Source organism: Siniperca chuatsi, linkage group LG8 (assembly GCF_020085105.1).
Source record: "Siniperca chuatsi isolate FFG_IHB_CAS linkage group LG8, ASM2008510v1, whole genome shotgun sequence".
NCBI classification, from domain to species: Eukaryota; Metazoa; Chordata; class Actinopteri; order Centrarchiformes; family Sinipercidae; genus Siniperca; species Siniperca chuatsi.
In genome coordinates this window covers 30,562,675-30,579,400 of record NC_058049.1, presented here as the reverse complement: position 1 = coordinate 30,579,400, position 16,726 = coordinate 30,562,675, and the positions used below count along the sequence as shown (strand labels likewise).

The following is a 16,726-nucleotide window of genomic DNA, read 5'->3' as shown; positions in this document are numbered from 1 at the left end:
ATCCGCCGCCACCGCGTTAGGTTTCCGGGTTGTCCACCAATCGGAAGGTCAGCGGTCGATCCCGGCTTCCCTCAGTCCACATGTCGAAGTGTCCTTGGGCAAGACACTAAACCCCAATACCTGCTGAAAGCGACAGAAGGAGAGAGGAGAGAAACGAGAAAGCACAAAACTACGGGAGAGAGAAGATGTCGAGTTAGTAACATGCAGTAATGGGATACAAATGCATACAGATGGAGAGGGAGAGGAGGAGAGAGGAGCTCAGTGCATCATGGGAAGTCTCCCGGCAGTCTAGGCCTATAGCAGCATAACTAAGGGATGGTTCAGGACTCACCCAAGCCAGCCCTAACTATAAGTTTTATCAAAGAGGAAAGTCTTAAGCCTACTCTTAAATGTGGAGATGGTGTCTGCCTCCCGAACCCAAACTGGGATCTGATTCCACAGGAGAGGAGCTTGATAACTGAAGGATCATCACGGATATTGTCAGACTGGACTATTGGAACCAGTCTGCCACAAGCAACATATCAAACACGGTAAAAAACACAACCCATCGCTATGTTTTCACTGCTGGATTGATGGAAAGCATTTTGGAATCTCTGCTGGGCGTCTACAAGTGGAAATTCTTGGCAATTAGAAGCCACTATAGCATCTCTACAATGTACTGTAGGCCTACTGTATTCTTTGATTGGATTAAAATGTAAATATTTACCTAATGTCTTATAGTGTAAGGGAATGATTGAAGTCCTTTTTGGGTACATTTTGCAATATATGGCCCCTAGAATTATTAAATGTTAAAAAAAAAAATTTTTTGGCTGCTGGGCAAGTGAAAATATACAAGAGGCCAGTAAAACTCTGATCTACTGGCCAAGTGGGCCAGTGAGGAAAACATGTTACATATTCTGTCTGATATCTGTAATAAGGAGGGTCTCAGAATGTTTAATGACTTGCGAATATCATTCGATTTACCTGGCTCTTCATTTTTCCTATACCTGCGACTCAGATCTTCCATGCGTGCTTATGGTGTACCCTTGGGGCATTCTTTTTACACCCATGAGCTTCCTGTCATGTTGCTTGTGGGTGTTCAGACAAGTGGTTTGGTCTTCTCTTGAAGTCCTCTTATTGTTCATCAGTTGTGGAAAAGAGATCTTGACCACCGCAGTGGTGAGGTCGATTGGTTTACTGTCTGGGACAACTTGGACTCCACATCTAAAAACCAAACAACTAACCACAAACGTATTCATTTAAATTTTTTACATATTTTTGTCACTCTATGTACTCTTGGCCTTGTGGGCTCATTTATGCATATGTAGCGGGAGTGCCCTGGGGTGGCCTCATTCTGGAAAGAAGTATCTTCTACCTTATCAGATTTACTGGGTGTGCATTAGGGCTGGGCAATATGGCTTATAAATAATATCTCTATATTTTTAGGTTATATATACAATATAAATCTCTATATACACATTTTCTCTAAAATAACATACCGTAAATTCTCAAAGAGTACAACCATATGATGATCTTGTAGAATATGATGCATTGCTGTAGATTAAACTACCCAACAGTATATAAAGCAGTTAAAATGAGCTCAACCTTAAACATTTACAGCAGTAAAATGCAACATACACATTAATGCAGCAGTAATATTAATCCAGAAACATCATATATAATAGTAAAACACTGACAGGGACCATTTTACTGCACAATGGGAGTATTTTCACAGTGGGGTTGGTATTAGTACTTGGACCTGAATACTTTTTCCACCTCTGGTTAGCACACCCACAACCTAACTGCACCTGCGTTACTGGCCGAGCCTTCCCCTTTAAGGAAGGTAGTCTAAACCAACCAGTGGTGTTGTTGTGAAAGTGAGCCTTTCCCTTACGTTAGTCAGCCTGGAAGGCTCTGGCTCCCATTCTTCTTTTGGAGACTCTAGGAACCACAAGTAACCCTGCTTTCTGGGAGCGTAGTGTTCTAGTGGGATAATAAGGTATTATGAGCTCTTTAAGATATGATGGTGCCTGACCATGGTGCTGGAGGCCAGGGCAATGCCATCTAGAGTAACTATATCTTTAGATAATGTGTCTCTGAGGTGTTTGGGGCCAAGTACAATAACTGTTTTGTCAGAGTTTAACATCAGAAAATTGCAGGTCATCCAGGTTTTTATGTCCTTATGTACAAGTATGGCATTATAATGCATGTAAGTGCACTTTGCTGTATTGTTGTACATCTATGAATCTATGTACTATTTAAGGTATGTAATAACTATCGTGGGATGGGAGGGGAGGGAACTGGTCGCCACATGGGTGGGAGGGTGGGATGACCTTTCTTGGTCCTAGTGGGGGTAGCTGTATGCTGATACTTTGTGTTTGTTATTGCAATAACTTGTTCTACTTTTTTGAAACAAAAACAATTTATATAAAAAAAAAAGAAAATTTAAGAACTTCATTATCATGACTCGTGGAGCAGAGGATTGCAGCATATCCGGTAGTCTGTGAGCCCTTTCGATAATCGGCAGAGCAGGAAAGGGTCCGGACGTAGGGGTGTCGGGTAACCACTTTTCCAGAAAAGCAACTGCATTGCCTTTTTTGACTTTCTCCAGGAGATTCACCAGTCTGAGATTCGAGTGTCGATTCCTGTTTTCCAGATTGTCCATTTTGGAGATGAGTTCAGACACCTGTTTCTCCAGTGACGCAATTTTGTGTTTTATGGCCGGTGATATCGTCCTCTACGTCACCAATCTGATCTTCTGCCTGTCCCAGTCTCCCTGAGAAATCTTTGAAGTCCAACTTGATCCCATTTATTGCAGTCAGAACTCTGTAATATTTGGATCCAAAGTCGTCCTTGACAGCTGTGATTGCTTCTAAAATCCTTGCTGTTTCCAGAGTTTGTGCATGTGTAGTTAGCTTGTTAGCATCATCCCCTATTTCCTCAAGTCGGTCGGCCTTGTTCTGAGCCTTTTTCTGATGAACCAAGGCAGTTTTAGGCTGTTTGGTCAACATATCTAGGTCCCAGATACACTCAAATTAAATTTAATAAAGGAAAGGAATTTGTTTGCTTTTAACACAGGGTAATTGTTCAGTTTAACCTATTTTGATGAAGAGAGTATAAATGCAACCGCTCAGCTCTGCACCATAGCCATGCCCCCCTTTTCACTTGTAAATTATTGGACTATGCTTAAATTGGTGTTGTTTTGTTACTCAACTCTTTCTAAGATCAAGGATTAGCTTTGATGCCTCACTTTAAGCCAACACAGATGAGAAATCCTAAAAGTGCAATGGATGAAGTCACAACACCTAACTGTACAGAACTCACATATCAACAGATCTATCACTATGACACGTGAACAAACTCCACCAGCTTAAGACCATGTGATAGTGTTGAATATATATATTTTTTTAAATTTGTACTTAATAGATATTAATTTGTACAAATGTGTTTTCATTTAGACATTAAAGTATGTTTTCCTGTTAATCACTGTGGGTGTAATTAGCATTTTCTTTTACAGTGATCATGTTATAAACATGATACATAAAAAAGTCCAATACTTTTTACAGCATCAAATCTACACCTTTTGCTAAGATCCTTTGTGAATAATGAAACAATGAAACAAAACACTCTGCCCCAAAACACATTTGAGTTGGGGAGTGCTGTATAATGTGGGTGTAAAGAACCTCAATTCAAATTATAAGTGACACTGTAACCTCACAGTTACTTTCAAATCCAATGTGCTGGAGTACAGAGCCAAAACAACAACATTTGTAAATCTGCACTGCAAAATCTATAAGAAGTCATTAGAAAAGAACAGACACACTGGAAGTCGAGGTAAAGAAATGTCAGCTTGTACATTTATTTTATTATTCACAGGTGAACACAGCAGATACATGGAGTGGTTCATATCCCCACAGGGGCACATTCAGCAGGGCAAAATGTCAACGAATGATCAGAAATAGAAATATTTCATGCGGGGCCACATACATGCCCCCCAGAGATACATACCTTTTCACCAACACAGTTTAAAACCAATCAACCACCGATCTCTATCGACTGGAGTCAATGTTTACTTCTATTTTTTAAATGTGTGTGAAGGAGAGCCCGATGGAGTTCGTGTGTCTAAGAAACAGTCAAAAGTTTCATCAACAGTCCAACAGGCAGTTAAGCACAGGACCAAAGGAGTGTTAGGATGGATCACACACTAAAATGAGAGCAAGTGGGGAAAGCCCTGTGGTGATGTGCCTCCCTCACTCTGGCACTGTATACTGACATGCTTTAGACAGGAAGCGAAGGGGAGGGGGAGGGGTGACAGGAGCATTTTCAGCCTTGGTCAGTGTTCTTTAAATGGAGTGCATTTATCTCCACCTGCTTTTCTCCTGGGCCAAGGCTTTAGTGTGGAATTACCCAAACGGAAGGTTAACATTTGACAGAATGAAAGAGAAAGAGAGATCCGTCCATATTCACACAGAGGGATGAAAGAGCAGAGCAAAGTTCTCTTCAAGTGACAGCTCAATCCACGCGGCTGTCTTCCCTTTGGAGAGACAACTTTTCATTGAGTCAGACTGTTCAGCCGCTCGCTCATGAAAGCCAGTCTCATTTCCGAGTCTGTGACTCTGTGTATGTGTGTGTGCGTGCCTGTGCGAGTGTTATTGCCTCAATCTCCATGGCGATGATGTCCCATTCAACCAGGCACCTGCCGAGATAAGAGGTGGGGGAGGAGGGGGGGTTCAGTCAGTCAGTCAAGCAGGGAAAAAATGGCCACTGTGCCCTCGCCAGGTGTTGGTGTATTGAAAAGAATCTGACTTCCAAAGATTATTCAGCTCCATTTACCTTTTGGGATCACCCGGGGTACAGCAACCTAGGTGAGACCGGGGTAACCATGGCAATGCATGACGAGCTTGTGCATCTGTGTCGGCTGGAAAAAACATTCAGCTAAAGACAAAAACACTTTGCAGAAACACATCTGAAACATCATTTCATGTGCAATGCGGTAAAGTGGTACTCAAAGAGTCCAGGAAGTCCCAGGAGCCTATGAGGGGATACCTGGTGGGGTCCTAGAGAAAACTCCAGGAAGCCCCAAACAATTCATTCACTAGATATTTAATTGTACAGAAATTATTCCAGTCATAGTGTTCAAGAATGAGACAGTTATACATCTGAATACTAAACCAACAGCATAAATATTCCCATATGGGTCTGGGAATTTGGTGAAATTATACAAAACAATGCTAATGAACTGTCACATGAGACAACACTGCACACAATTCCCTCATTACACACATTTTTACACAGTTGAAAAAGTGCAAGGCTGGTTAATAGAGACCAGGCTTTTTTGGATTTTTCATGTCAGATGTCCAAACAGAAGAAGTCGTGAGAGTGAGATCTACGCCACCCTTCCTTAAGGAGCTGATAACCCACTTAAAGCGAGACTATGTTACTTTTGAAAGAGGATTTAACACATTCATCCTCATACAAATGAAAACTTTAATTCATAAGAAAAAAAACAGTGGGCAGCTCCAGTGGCTCTGGCTGTTGCCATCTTGGCAGTCCCTGACTCTGGCTAATCCAAAAATGGGCAAAGATGAATGAAGGCCGAATGAAGCCTGGTTGCTGAACCACCTAGAGGCAAGCCACCTGATAGGGCACCCACCTGTCACTCAAATTGGCCACGTCCTTAATTATGCAGAACTTTAAGCCTTAAAATAATTTAAACGGGTGAGTTGTATAAAAATTCACCCCCTCACAGTTCTCATGAACGGGGAAATTAGCTATGGAGACCAAATCCGTTTTTTGTACCAGGCTGTAAACATGTTTATTTCTGGGGGTTAATGGGGACTGACTCGCTTTTGGAGCCAGCCTCAAGTGGCCATTTGAGTTGCAGTTTTTGGCACTTCCGCATTGGCTTCATTCTTCAGCCCAGGAGGTGGCCGCTTGGTCTTAGCATTTACCATTATCCCATAAATGTTACTTGTGAATAAAGTGGTTGCTGTTCAGCAAAAATTACATAGTCTCACTTGAAGGAATTTGACAAGCATGGCTTTCAGTGGAGTCTTTGTGTGCCCCATGATGGTCTAAATTCTGTTTCAGAGGCTGGTACGTATTAAAGGAATACCAACATTTTGCGAACCCCTCTTGTTTACCATCATACCCAGACTCAGATGACAAGATGGCTATCAGTTTAATCTGTGCACCCAGTACATAGATACAGTAGGTCCAGGAGTGTCTAGCCTAGCTTAGCATAAAGACTGGAAGCTGAGGAAAATAGCTAACACACCTTTCAACAAATCCAAACCTTTTTACCATGCCAACTTTGTTCATGTAACTCTTGCCAAATGACTGCTTATTAAACAGACATAGGATACATAGGATTCAATAAAAATGTAACAAACATTACAGATGTGAATGTTGCTTCCAACAATTTAGATCTGGTAACCCCACAATGAGGACAGCACTTGCATGCAGTTACTTTGATCATCAGTTATGTAGTTATTCGAAGTTGTGTTTTTTCAACTCTTGATGAAGTTAAGCTAGCAGTTTGCCTCTGCTTCCCGTCTTTTTTACTAAGAGGCAAACATTAATGAATATCCTGTAATGTGAGTCCGAATGACAGAAAGTGTACATAGGTTAAAATGTCAAGCAGCTCCTTCACATATTATGTTCAGATACATTAACAACTTCTAATCTGAAACATCAATATTAATCTTTTAAAGGGTCAGTTAACCCAAGTTACAAAAAAAACCCCAAAAAATAAATCCTTGCTAAACTTTACTGTGCGATGGGGTATTATGGCCACTGTTAGCAAAACATATCTGACATTTCAAGAACAATGTCATAAAAAACTGATAGTTTTGGTTTCATTTCCTCATGTTTTGGGATATGTCACCCAGTCAACCGTTTTCATAGGGACTATTTCTGTTGTAAGGTCTGAGGATTATCCAAAATAATCAGGATTTTGTGTCTGGATAGATGCATTGCTGTTGCATTAAATGTAATTTTTCAATGCCACAATCAAACTTCTATTCCCCATCATTGTATTGGGGGGAAACATGGGCAAATAAAATCAAAACCATCTATATGGATAGATACCACTGGAGTGTGAGTGAAAAAATATGTTAGGGTTTTGTTTTTTTTGTAATTGGCTTTAAGGGAAAAGTTAACCTCCAGTCTTGTAATGAACTTTTTAGGAGTATCAGCTCTTCCTTGACCTGACTTGCCTCTGTGTTTCTCTGACAGATTTCTCACTGTATCAAAGTTGGTCATTGGTGCAAAATAGCAGCTCTGGGAGGAAGCATCAAAGTAAACCAAGTGAAAAAGCAGAGATCCAAGAAGCAGAGAGAGTCAAGGGCAAAGCTGCAGGAATTTCAGTTTAACGACTGTGACTGTGTGTTTGTGCATCTTTGTTTATCTGCGTGTATGACTGAGAAATGGCGGCAAACAAGTGTGTGTGTGTGTGTGTGTGTGTGTGTGTGTGTGTGTGTGTGTGTTTGTGAATTAGAAATCGAAAAAGGACAGCATCCATGTGTGTCTTTGTGTGTGTCTTTGTGTGCGTGTATGTGTGTCTTTGATTGCCGATGCGTCAGGACCTACAGAGTGTGAAATGGAGCAGGGAGTTTCAGTCACACACACATCTCTCTCTCTGTTTCTGTCTCTTGCTCTCTCGCCCATCCCACCAACCGCTCATCCTCCTCATCTCTCTGCCTTCATTTTCCTCTCCTTTTCCTACTGCCATTTCATCTCCTACCTCCTCTGTTTCTTCTTCTGCTCCTTCCTCCCTTTTTCCTCTTTCCATCTCTTCAACTTCCTCTGTATCTCTCCGTCGCCGCTTTCATTCCTCTGTTTTATCTCTCTGGATAAAGCTCTCCCTGCTGTGGAGTTTGTTTTTGCCCCTGCTCTGCCTTTATCTTCCATTTGGATGCCGTGTATGTGCAGTAGCATGGAGAGAGAGAGAGACATAGATGGAGAAAGAAAGGAGAGAGACAGCATCCCCATGTCAGGCCAATGATGGATTAGAATACTAAAATACTGGAGAGAGAAAGCAGACACACTAGACGCTCAAATCTGACATGGTGTGTGTGAGTGAGTGAGTGTGTGTGTGCGTGCGCTTCCGTGCATGTAAATCTACTGCACGGTAATAGAACAATAAAAAGAGCGCTTCTTTCCAAGCACACACACATCCTCCTTCTCTATTCCTCTCTCACCCTTGAGGCTTTCTTTCTCTATCTCTATCTCTCTGAGTTGATTTAACGCATGGCTTCTCCGCTTGTTTATTTCAGTACATATTAATGTAAATCACCGGTGTCCACTCCCTCCTCTCGCTCCCTCCACTGTCTCTCTTACTCCCTCCGTCCATCCCGCTTGTCGTCCTGCCACCATGTGTCGGCCCTGGCAACAAACAGTCGAGACAACAATTAAAACGAACAACAGGGCCCGGTAAAAGGCCGTCGCTCCGGCCCCCGCTAGCCATGTCAATCAGACGCCTGCCCTCCCCTGCTGATCTCAATTAACCTCCACTATTTGGTGGTAGGAGGTGGGGGTGTTGGGGGGGAATTCTGGGGTAACTGCTCATCGCCTTTTCAGGTAATTTACTGTAATTTACTGTATGCTCACTTTTGTCAAATTTAGAAAATAATTGCCACATGCTGGTGTAATCAGACTGTTACTGCCCATAGGGCATTGCGGGGCAATGCCTGTCCAAATGCGCTTTTGTGCCCCCCCAAAATTCGCAAAATTCATTAAATTATAATAAAGATTAAATATGGTAATCATGTATTGATAAATAATTAAAACTATTAATTTGCAAACAAATTCATAACTTAAAAATACATCTAATAAAAATCAGGCTTACATCCCAGACCAAATCAGGCACTGTGGTGAAATCAGCAGTCCTTGTGGCAGTGGGGGCCACGGGGGATAAAAAATAAATAAATAAAAATACAGCGACCTGCGGTAGAAGAGTTGAAACAGAATCAACTTTTGCGGAGGGAGAAACGCAACCCCACGTCACGCTGCGGTGGCCAATCTGGAGATCGGACCAGTCAAACAGCCTGAAATATCAGTGAAACCAGGGGCCGTCCAGGCCGAGCTCATGGACCAAACTAGGATACTCTGCTAGTTGTGTCCTCACTTGGTTTATTTCGTGTACCCAGCTTCGACATCTGCATCAGGCTTGCAGTCTATGCTGAAAAATAGTGATACCGAGAAGCTTCGATTGTGTTCATTTCTTTGAGAGAGAGAGAGCTGTGGTCGAGCGACCTACAGAATGAATGAAGAGAGGGAGCGCCTGTAGTGAGAAAGCCACTGAATGAGAGAAAGAAAACGTTATTTTCTGTTTGTTTCACTTTCTAAAGCACAAATAATCACACAGTAAAATGGCCCCCCCTCGCAAAATCTAATTTGACAGCGCTGCCTGACAAAACACGTCGCCATCATCACTGACTGTTGACGTGTCTCACTTTCAATGAAGCTAGCTAATGTTAGCATTTATCAATGGACTATGGACATAAGGAAATGGCGCGAAACCCCATGCACCAGAATCTACTACAGGATCTACTCCTTTGAACTCAAAACCACCAGATTCCAAATCCCAGGCAACTTCTCCAAGCGCAGTCAACAATATTTCTTCTCTCCCGACTACACAGCAAGCTAGCCCAGCTAACATTAGTGCCGACTCTACTGCAGCAGCTTCCTGAGCTAGCACCATCAGTGGCTAGCGCACACAGTAGCAGCTCGAGTTCAACATTTGGACCGGAGCTCTACCACCACCAACTACTAAGAACGATGACTCGAGATGGAGGTGTAGCTTTTTAAATGCTATATGAACAGCAGCAGCAGCAGTAGTAGCAAGTGCCAGCATAGCTTTCAGGTGCGGCAGCAGGCATGCAGCATGGATTTATGCTGCAGTGGGAAGAGTTCGTGAGTGGAGCAGCAAACTTAACTTGACTACCTGAACTAGTTTACAGGCTTCACTTCAATTGTTTCAGGAGGGGAGAGTGTTCGACTTGTGTCCCCACATTTTCAAAACCACTCTGAAGTGGCGACCTTCTCATCTTAAAATCTTAAAAAGTAGACTAACAAAATCAGCCATTGGGTTATCTTTCTACCTGTTTCCAATACAAGTCAACTTGTTTCAAGCACTTTCACCGTTTCTGACACATCTTGACCCCTGGTCACACCAGAAAGTGGCACAGCAAAAGTCATCTGCGCATCTATGCGACGTAGGTGGTGCTAGAAGTTTGGTGGGATAGTGACTACTCACAGGGCTAGTTAGCTAACTACTATAGCTGACAAGCTAACTGCTAGCCAGTCTGGAATCTGCTAGCACCAGTCAGTCACAACAGCTGTCCAAGCTAGCTGGCTTGCTAACTTGCGTCGGCCCTGTGAGCAGATAGGTGCAATAGTTCCACAATGTTGCTGTTTTCAGTGCTGGCGTGGCCAGCCTTTACTCTGACTTGTTTAAAGATGCAAAGTCCAGTCCCACTAGGAATTTGTGATCATCCAAATAGAAGGAATTCATTACACTTCAACCAATTCCCAGTTTTCTCCAGATTAAAATTTTTAAAAATACAGCAGTCCATTGCAAAAAGATTTAAAAGGTTGGCAATTATTACAAAAGCTGTGTCAAATTTGGTTGCAAATCAGGCTGCGATAATTATATGAAAACAACAAAATCCTGGTGGGACTCCTGAAAATCTTTTTTGATTTATCTCACAGAACTGGCAAAATTCTTTCTATAAACAATACAGTGTGTGTGTTCATGGTGATGAAGGAACATGTCAGCCAGTGCAACAGTGCGGCTCGCTGATGTGTTTTTAATAGTTTCTGGACAACAGTGGAGCTCCATGGCTCAGAGGAAGAAGATCCATCAGGCTTGTTAATAGGATACATTCATTGCTGGTTTGGGTCTGTTCGTGGGATTTATTGACAGAAAGAAAAGTATAGAATTTATCATTTGAAAATTTTGTCAAGGTTCGTCAGATGTTTTAAGGTGCACATGGTGTTTCTTTAACCTTTACAAAGCTGTCATGATTCATGCTGTCAGCTCTGATGATTCCCTGTAAAGCTTAATGAAAACACTTCATGGAGACATTTGCAGTCATTACAATGAATGAATGTTTCATTGTAATCAGCATCTTCTGTTCGATTACAGTGCCTGATTGCTGTTTATGACTTTTAGTTAATACTTTGGCAAAGTCCTCCTCACAGAACATCAGTATTTACTGTTCAGCCTGCTAAATGTTTAAAGAAGTATCGGTGAGCCGACAGAGCTTTCCTCTGTCTCTTATCGCTGTTTCACTGATTGACAGACGCTTTGTCTGAGGGGTGTGTTCAGACAGAAAGCCCTTTGAGACTGTGTGTGTGTGTGTATTTGTGTGTGTGAGCGTGTATTTCTCAGTAGTTGCACACAGTGTCTGAGGAAAGAGAAAGAGAGGTTAAAGCGCACAGCAGACCTGTCACCTCTCACATCCTTTCATTCTCTTTGTAGTTTGTTTCCTCGGTGGCTTCACAAAGCAAACCTCTTCCTCCTTTACCCTTCCTTCTGCCCACCCCCTTCTCTTTTCTTTTCTCCTTCATGTCTTTTTTCTCCTCTTTCTCTCTGCTTTTATTTTCTGCTTTTTCCTTCCTTCTTCCTTTCCCTCCTTGCTCTTATTTCTTCTCCTCCTCTTTCCTACTTTCAACTTTGTTTTCTCCTCTCCTTGTTCCACCACTCTCTTCAACCCTCTTATTCCTTTCTTCTTTTTCTCTTCTCAACTCTCTCCTCTCCCCTTTTCTATTTTCTATCCTTTCCTTCCACTCTCTTCCTCTCTACTTTTTTCTTCTTCTCTTCTCCTGGTTTCCTCTCTCATTCATTTGTTTCCTCCTCTCCCTCCCTCCTCTTCCTGTCCCTCCTCTCATTTCCACTCTTTTCTTCCCTTGCTCCCTTTTTCTGCCCTCTTTTCCTTGTTGCTCTCAGTGTCTATTTCCATCTTTTTTCCTCCTCTCTCTCTTTCCCCTCTCTCTTTTTTCCTCCTCTCCTTGCATTCCTTCCTCCTCTTTTCCCCTACTCCTCTCCTCCACTCCTTCATATCTCCTGTTTCCCTCTTTTCACCTCACCTCTATTTATTTTCTCTTTGCCCCTTCCATTTCTTCCTTCCCCCCTTCTTTCTCCATGTTTGCTCATCCTCTTTGTTGTTTCTGCGTTTCTTCTGACTCTTGTCTGCCTTTTCTCATTTGTTCATCCTCTTTCCTGCTTCCTGCCATCCCTTTTTTCCTGTCCTCTTTTTCTTCCTCTTCTTTCTTCGTTCGTCCTTCTCCTTGCTGCTTTCTTCTGTCTATTTCCTACTTTCCTCTTCTCCTTCATGCTTCCTCTTTTCTTTTTTCGTACTCTCCCTCCAATTTGTTTCCTCTTTTTTCTCCTATCTTCTCCTTGTCTCTCCTCCTGCCCCCTGTCATCTTTTCCCTCCCTTCCCTCCCTTCTCTCCCTTTCCTCCCCTCTCTCCCTCCTTTGTCTCCTTGCCCTACACCATCACTGGCACCCCTGCAGATGGAAGTTAATTTTACACACTCCCAAGAAATAGGAAAGGAACGAGAGAAAAAATTGTGTCAGCAAAAGATTTATAAGACATAGAAAATCAAGAGCTGGCGTTTCTCTCTGCTATGTTTGTGCTCCAGGGTCCTTTCTGTTCTCACTATAGCGCACTATTTCTATCATTGCCTGATGCCCCCCAACACACACACGCACACACACACTCCTCCCCCCCAGGAGCCTGTCAGATGATAAAGAGATGTTGTCAGGGACTGATTATCAGCCTCCCAACTAAAAACAAGTAAAACATCAAACGCACAAAGACCACACGGGGACTCGGCCTTATTTTTTTTCTTAATTTCTCCTCCATACATCTCTCTCTCCCACTTGTTCTCTAACTCTTTTCATTTTGTCTCTGTGTTGGTGTCAGACGTAGCGTGTGTTTTTCGCCTGCTGGGGAGCTATTTGATTTGTTCTGCCGTTTTAGAGCTCATATTGTTTCTGGTGTGTTGTTTTTATTATGACGGCTTTATTCATATCGGTGCCTGTGGCAGCTCAGGTCCCGGTCCTGAGTCACCGGGGAGGGAGATACAGACGGGGATAGAGCAATAAAGCAAGAAAGAGCTGCATCGGCTCAATACATGGCAGGCAGTATGTGTGCAAATGTATGTGTGTGTGTGTGAGTCTACACAGTATGTGTGGCTATGCTGACGTGGGTGGGAACGATGAAGTGCAAGACTCAAATTATAACAAAAAGCTTTACCCAATTTTCTTTGCAATCTCTCTGCCTGATCCATGCATGCGCACACACAAACACACACATCACACACTTGGCACTTGATGTTCATTAAACAATGAGACAAGTGTGTAATTTGTCATTCACCACAGCTGTAGAATAGGGATGGCAGCAGGGAGAAGAGGATCGCTCCATTCATCACCATGATAAAGTTTGACTGATGCATCGTATATCAAAGCCCTTTCCCCCTTCAGTCATTGTTAGGATGACCCATAGACAGGTAAGCCGCAACCAGTGGGACAAATCATCATCTATCAATGAGTTTCTTTTAAAAACAAAAAAACAACAAGTTCCAGCTGCAGCTGTGGGGCATTTCTGTATGTGTGGGGTGTTCACATCCAAGCACCCAGTTTGTTATACCACTCAGATCATTTGTTTATTGTGTTTCCTGGTCCATCATCTGCGTTGACTCCAGAAACATGCTAGAAAATGTAATATCCATTTGTGTTTTATTTTCTACTTTCGATAATTAAAAATGACCATAAAATTAAAATGACATATGGCCAAATGAAAGAGTTTGGAATGTTGCACTCAATTATGCATAGCTGCTAATATGACAGAGTTTGGGTTGTTGGGCTGTTGGATGTTCACTATTTTGACTGTGTTCCCTATACTTAAAACATAGCTATGTGCTTCATGCTGTCCTTAAGTATCCTTTGGGCTCTGCGCAGACGCCTCGTCTCACAGATATCACTGATGCTCTGTAGATGGGTACCAATGATGTTCTGAGCGGTTTTAATCACCCGCTGCAGAGCCCTCTGGTCCTGGGCCCTGCACATCCCATGCCAGCTTGTGATGTTTCCACTCAGGATGCTTTCTATTTACTCCTCTGTAAAAGTTAACAAGAACTTTTGCCTTCTTAAGTTTCCTTTAGAAATACAGCTGTATCCTTACCAACTTAACTAGCTAAGTTCATTATCATACTAAAACATTTGTTTGCACTTTGGCAACATCACATGTACCAACCTTTTCAGATTTTCTTTTTCTGTTGTAAAATTTCAGTAAGCCAAATGAAAGAGTTTGGAGCATGTTTTTGTGTAGCCAGCAACTTAATTATGTTGCTACCATAGCTGATAAATATAGCTAGTTAATGAGACAGCTTGGAAATGTTCATTATTTTAACTGAGCCCCTTTTACATAGAAAGTAGCCATTGCTCAATTAAATAAATAAATTAAATCCAATTAAAATTGAAATACAAGATAGAAACAGTAGGCTATGCAACATCATAGTAGTTATGTATTTATGTGCTGCTATAGCCTAAATGCTAACATTTGTTTAATAACATGTTTGCAGCCTAACATGTTGTGTTTGCTAGCACGATAATTCATTAGCATGGTAAAGTATGCTAGGGTAAAGTGATTAGTGCATTGCATGCTTTGCAGATTGGGAAGAAGAGGAAAACCGTCTCATTGTTATGACTTGGGAGAGTTCACACCTTATTCTAAGATGTTACCTCCTCTGCTAACCTTGTAGGCACACCAGATAAATGGAAATGTATACTAGCTAGTTAGCTACTTTTATTTTGGTACATATTTGTAGCATCTTGCTAACAAGTTAAACCAGACATTAACTGTGTAAGCTACACAGCTCCTTTTTAAATAGTTGCAATAGAGTTTAATCTTAATATTATGTATTTTATTTGTGTTGAACTGCCAGCAATGGTGGCTTTGCAGCCATTTTAGCACCAGTTTGTGGACGCTTGGTTATCTCTTTTCACCAAGTGAGAGATATCATAGCTGTCAGAAATTCATATCTACTACTGATGATTCAAATTTAGGAGGCTGACATGAACAGTTACTAGCTCTGTACGATATGGCAAGAATGCAACATTACCTACAAGCCAATATTTTATCCTGCTAACACACCTGGCTAATGTTTGTGTGCTTATAACTGAGCAAGCCACTCAAACTGACATAGCAGTTCTGGACCCATGACAGGAACAGCTACATTATGCTCATTGGTTGATGGCAGCATGTGAACACCCTACCACGACTAGGTTTCCTGTGCTCCCAGGACATTAATACACCATTGCAGCTGCAGTCAGATCATGTTGAACAAAGTGCCATTTTCAAAGGAGGAAAGAAAGGAAGCAAGGAAAGAAGTGAAGAATCAAGGGGATGCTACTGACAAAATGTGAAGTCCAATTCTTCACTATGCTTCCTATAACTTTACAGCCATCAGTCCAGGATTGTTGACAGGTCCATCATATGCGAGTGTGTCCATGTGCATGTGTATGTGTGTGTATGTCATCTCTATATCCTCTGTTCTACCCCCAGGTGAGGGAGGCAGACAGAAGCAGAAGGAGCAGTAGTATGGGTTTAGGAGGGACAGTGGTCAGGGATGCAGCCCCCCCTGTGCCAGAGGAGCCCAGGTTGGAGATGGTGGCCCTTTCTGAGTACAGCGGGATGACGTCAAACTGGCCACCTTCAGCACCCTCCTCCTCTGTCTGTTTCAGTTCCTCCTCCTCCTCGCTCTCCACCACCTGAGAGAGCGCAGACAGTGTTAGTAAAAACCGTTGGGGACAGCAGATACAACAGTAGTATTATTACAATAGGAAATCTCAGATGGTAAATAGTGAAGATCAAGTTTGATTTCTCAATTCTGTGAGCAGATAGTTGTGCCTGATAAATCAAATTTGGAAATCACAATTTGTATTGCAAATTTTAATAATGAATTTTAATGTTAAAATTGAATGTTTCATACATAGACGGGTAAAGTAAAGTAGAAATTGGCAAGAAATTGTATGTCAGGTTTTGAGATTGAATTTGATCAAACAGAATTTTTATCCCATAATCTGAATGGCAAATTGATTGGATACAAAAAAAAAATAATTAAAATGTAGGTATGAGGCAACTCAGATTTAGTTTTTCAAATTCATCTTTCTGAGACACTGCATTGAAGGACTTAAAACGAACAAACATAGATTCAACCAATTCATCCTAAATTCTTAATACTACATGAAAGTGAAGTGTGGTGCATGGTGCATGGTGTGAAGTCATTTTCTAGGACCAGTCAAAGTATTTTTGGGCCCCTTAGCAGAATTGATTTGCCCCCCAACATACCCTCATCCCATTAAAATCACTGAAAGAAATAAAATATTAAATTAAATGATCATGATAAAACAATCAGTACACTTTTTTGCATGTAATTTGTATTTTTTTTTGCATGTAACATGTAATTTGTAATTTGCATGGGAAGTGCATTATGAAAGAAAAGTTTAAATTAAAACAAAGGACTTAGTGTTTTGAATTGTTTGAAAAGACAATGGACTTGTCTCTGTGCTTGTCTTGTTAGATCTTAGTGCTGCATCCGACACCATTGACCATCACATCCTATTACAGAGACTGGAAGATTCAGTTGGCATTAAAGGAACCGCACTAAGCTGGTTTAAATTCTATCTATCAGATCGATCTCAGTTTGTACATGTTAACAGTGAGTCCTCCGT

At 41.7% G+C, this 16,726-nt stretch overlaps 1 protein-coding gene across 2 annotated transcripts in view; it reads right to left on the bottom strand.

The window, feature by feature from the left end:
- Positions 1 to 3,814: 3,814 nt before the first annotated feature.
- Positions 3,815 to 16,726, bottom strand: part of gfra3 (GDNF family receptor alpha 3) — a 66,972-nt gene continuing 54,060 nt past the window's right edge. Inside the window, exons 8-9 of one of the 2 annotated variants that reach the window (XR_006378890.1) lie at positions 4,813 to 15,763; positions 3,815 to 4,675 (exon numbers count right to left, since the gene is read on the bottom strand). Coding sequence is in view for 1 of the 2 variants with exons in the window: in XM_044205336.1 (XP_044061271.1) it covers positions 15,548 to 15,763 (216 nt within the window). In the remaining variant the exon portion in view is untranslated. Of the gene's footprint in view, positions 15,764 to 16,726 lie in introns of both variants that reach the window. The other variant, XM_044205336.1, reaches the window with a different exon arrangement.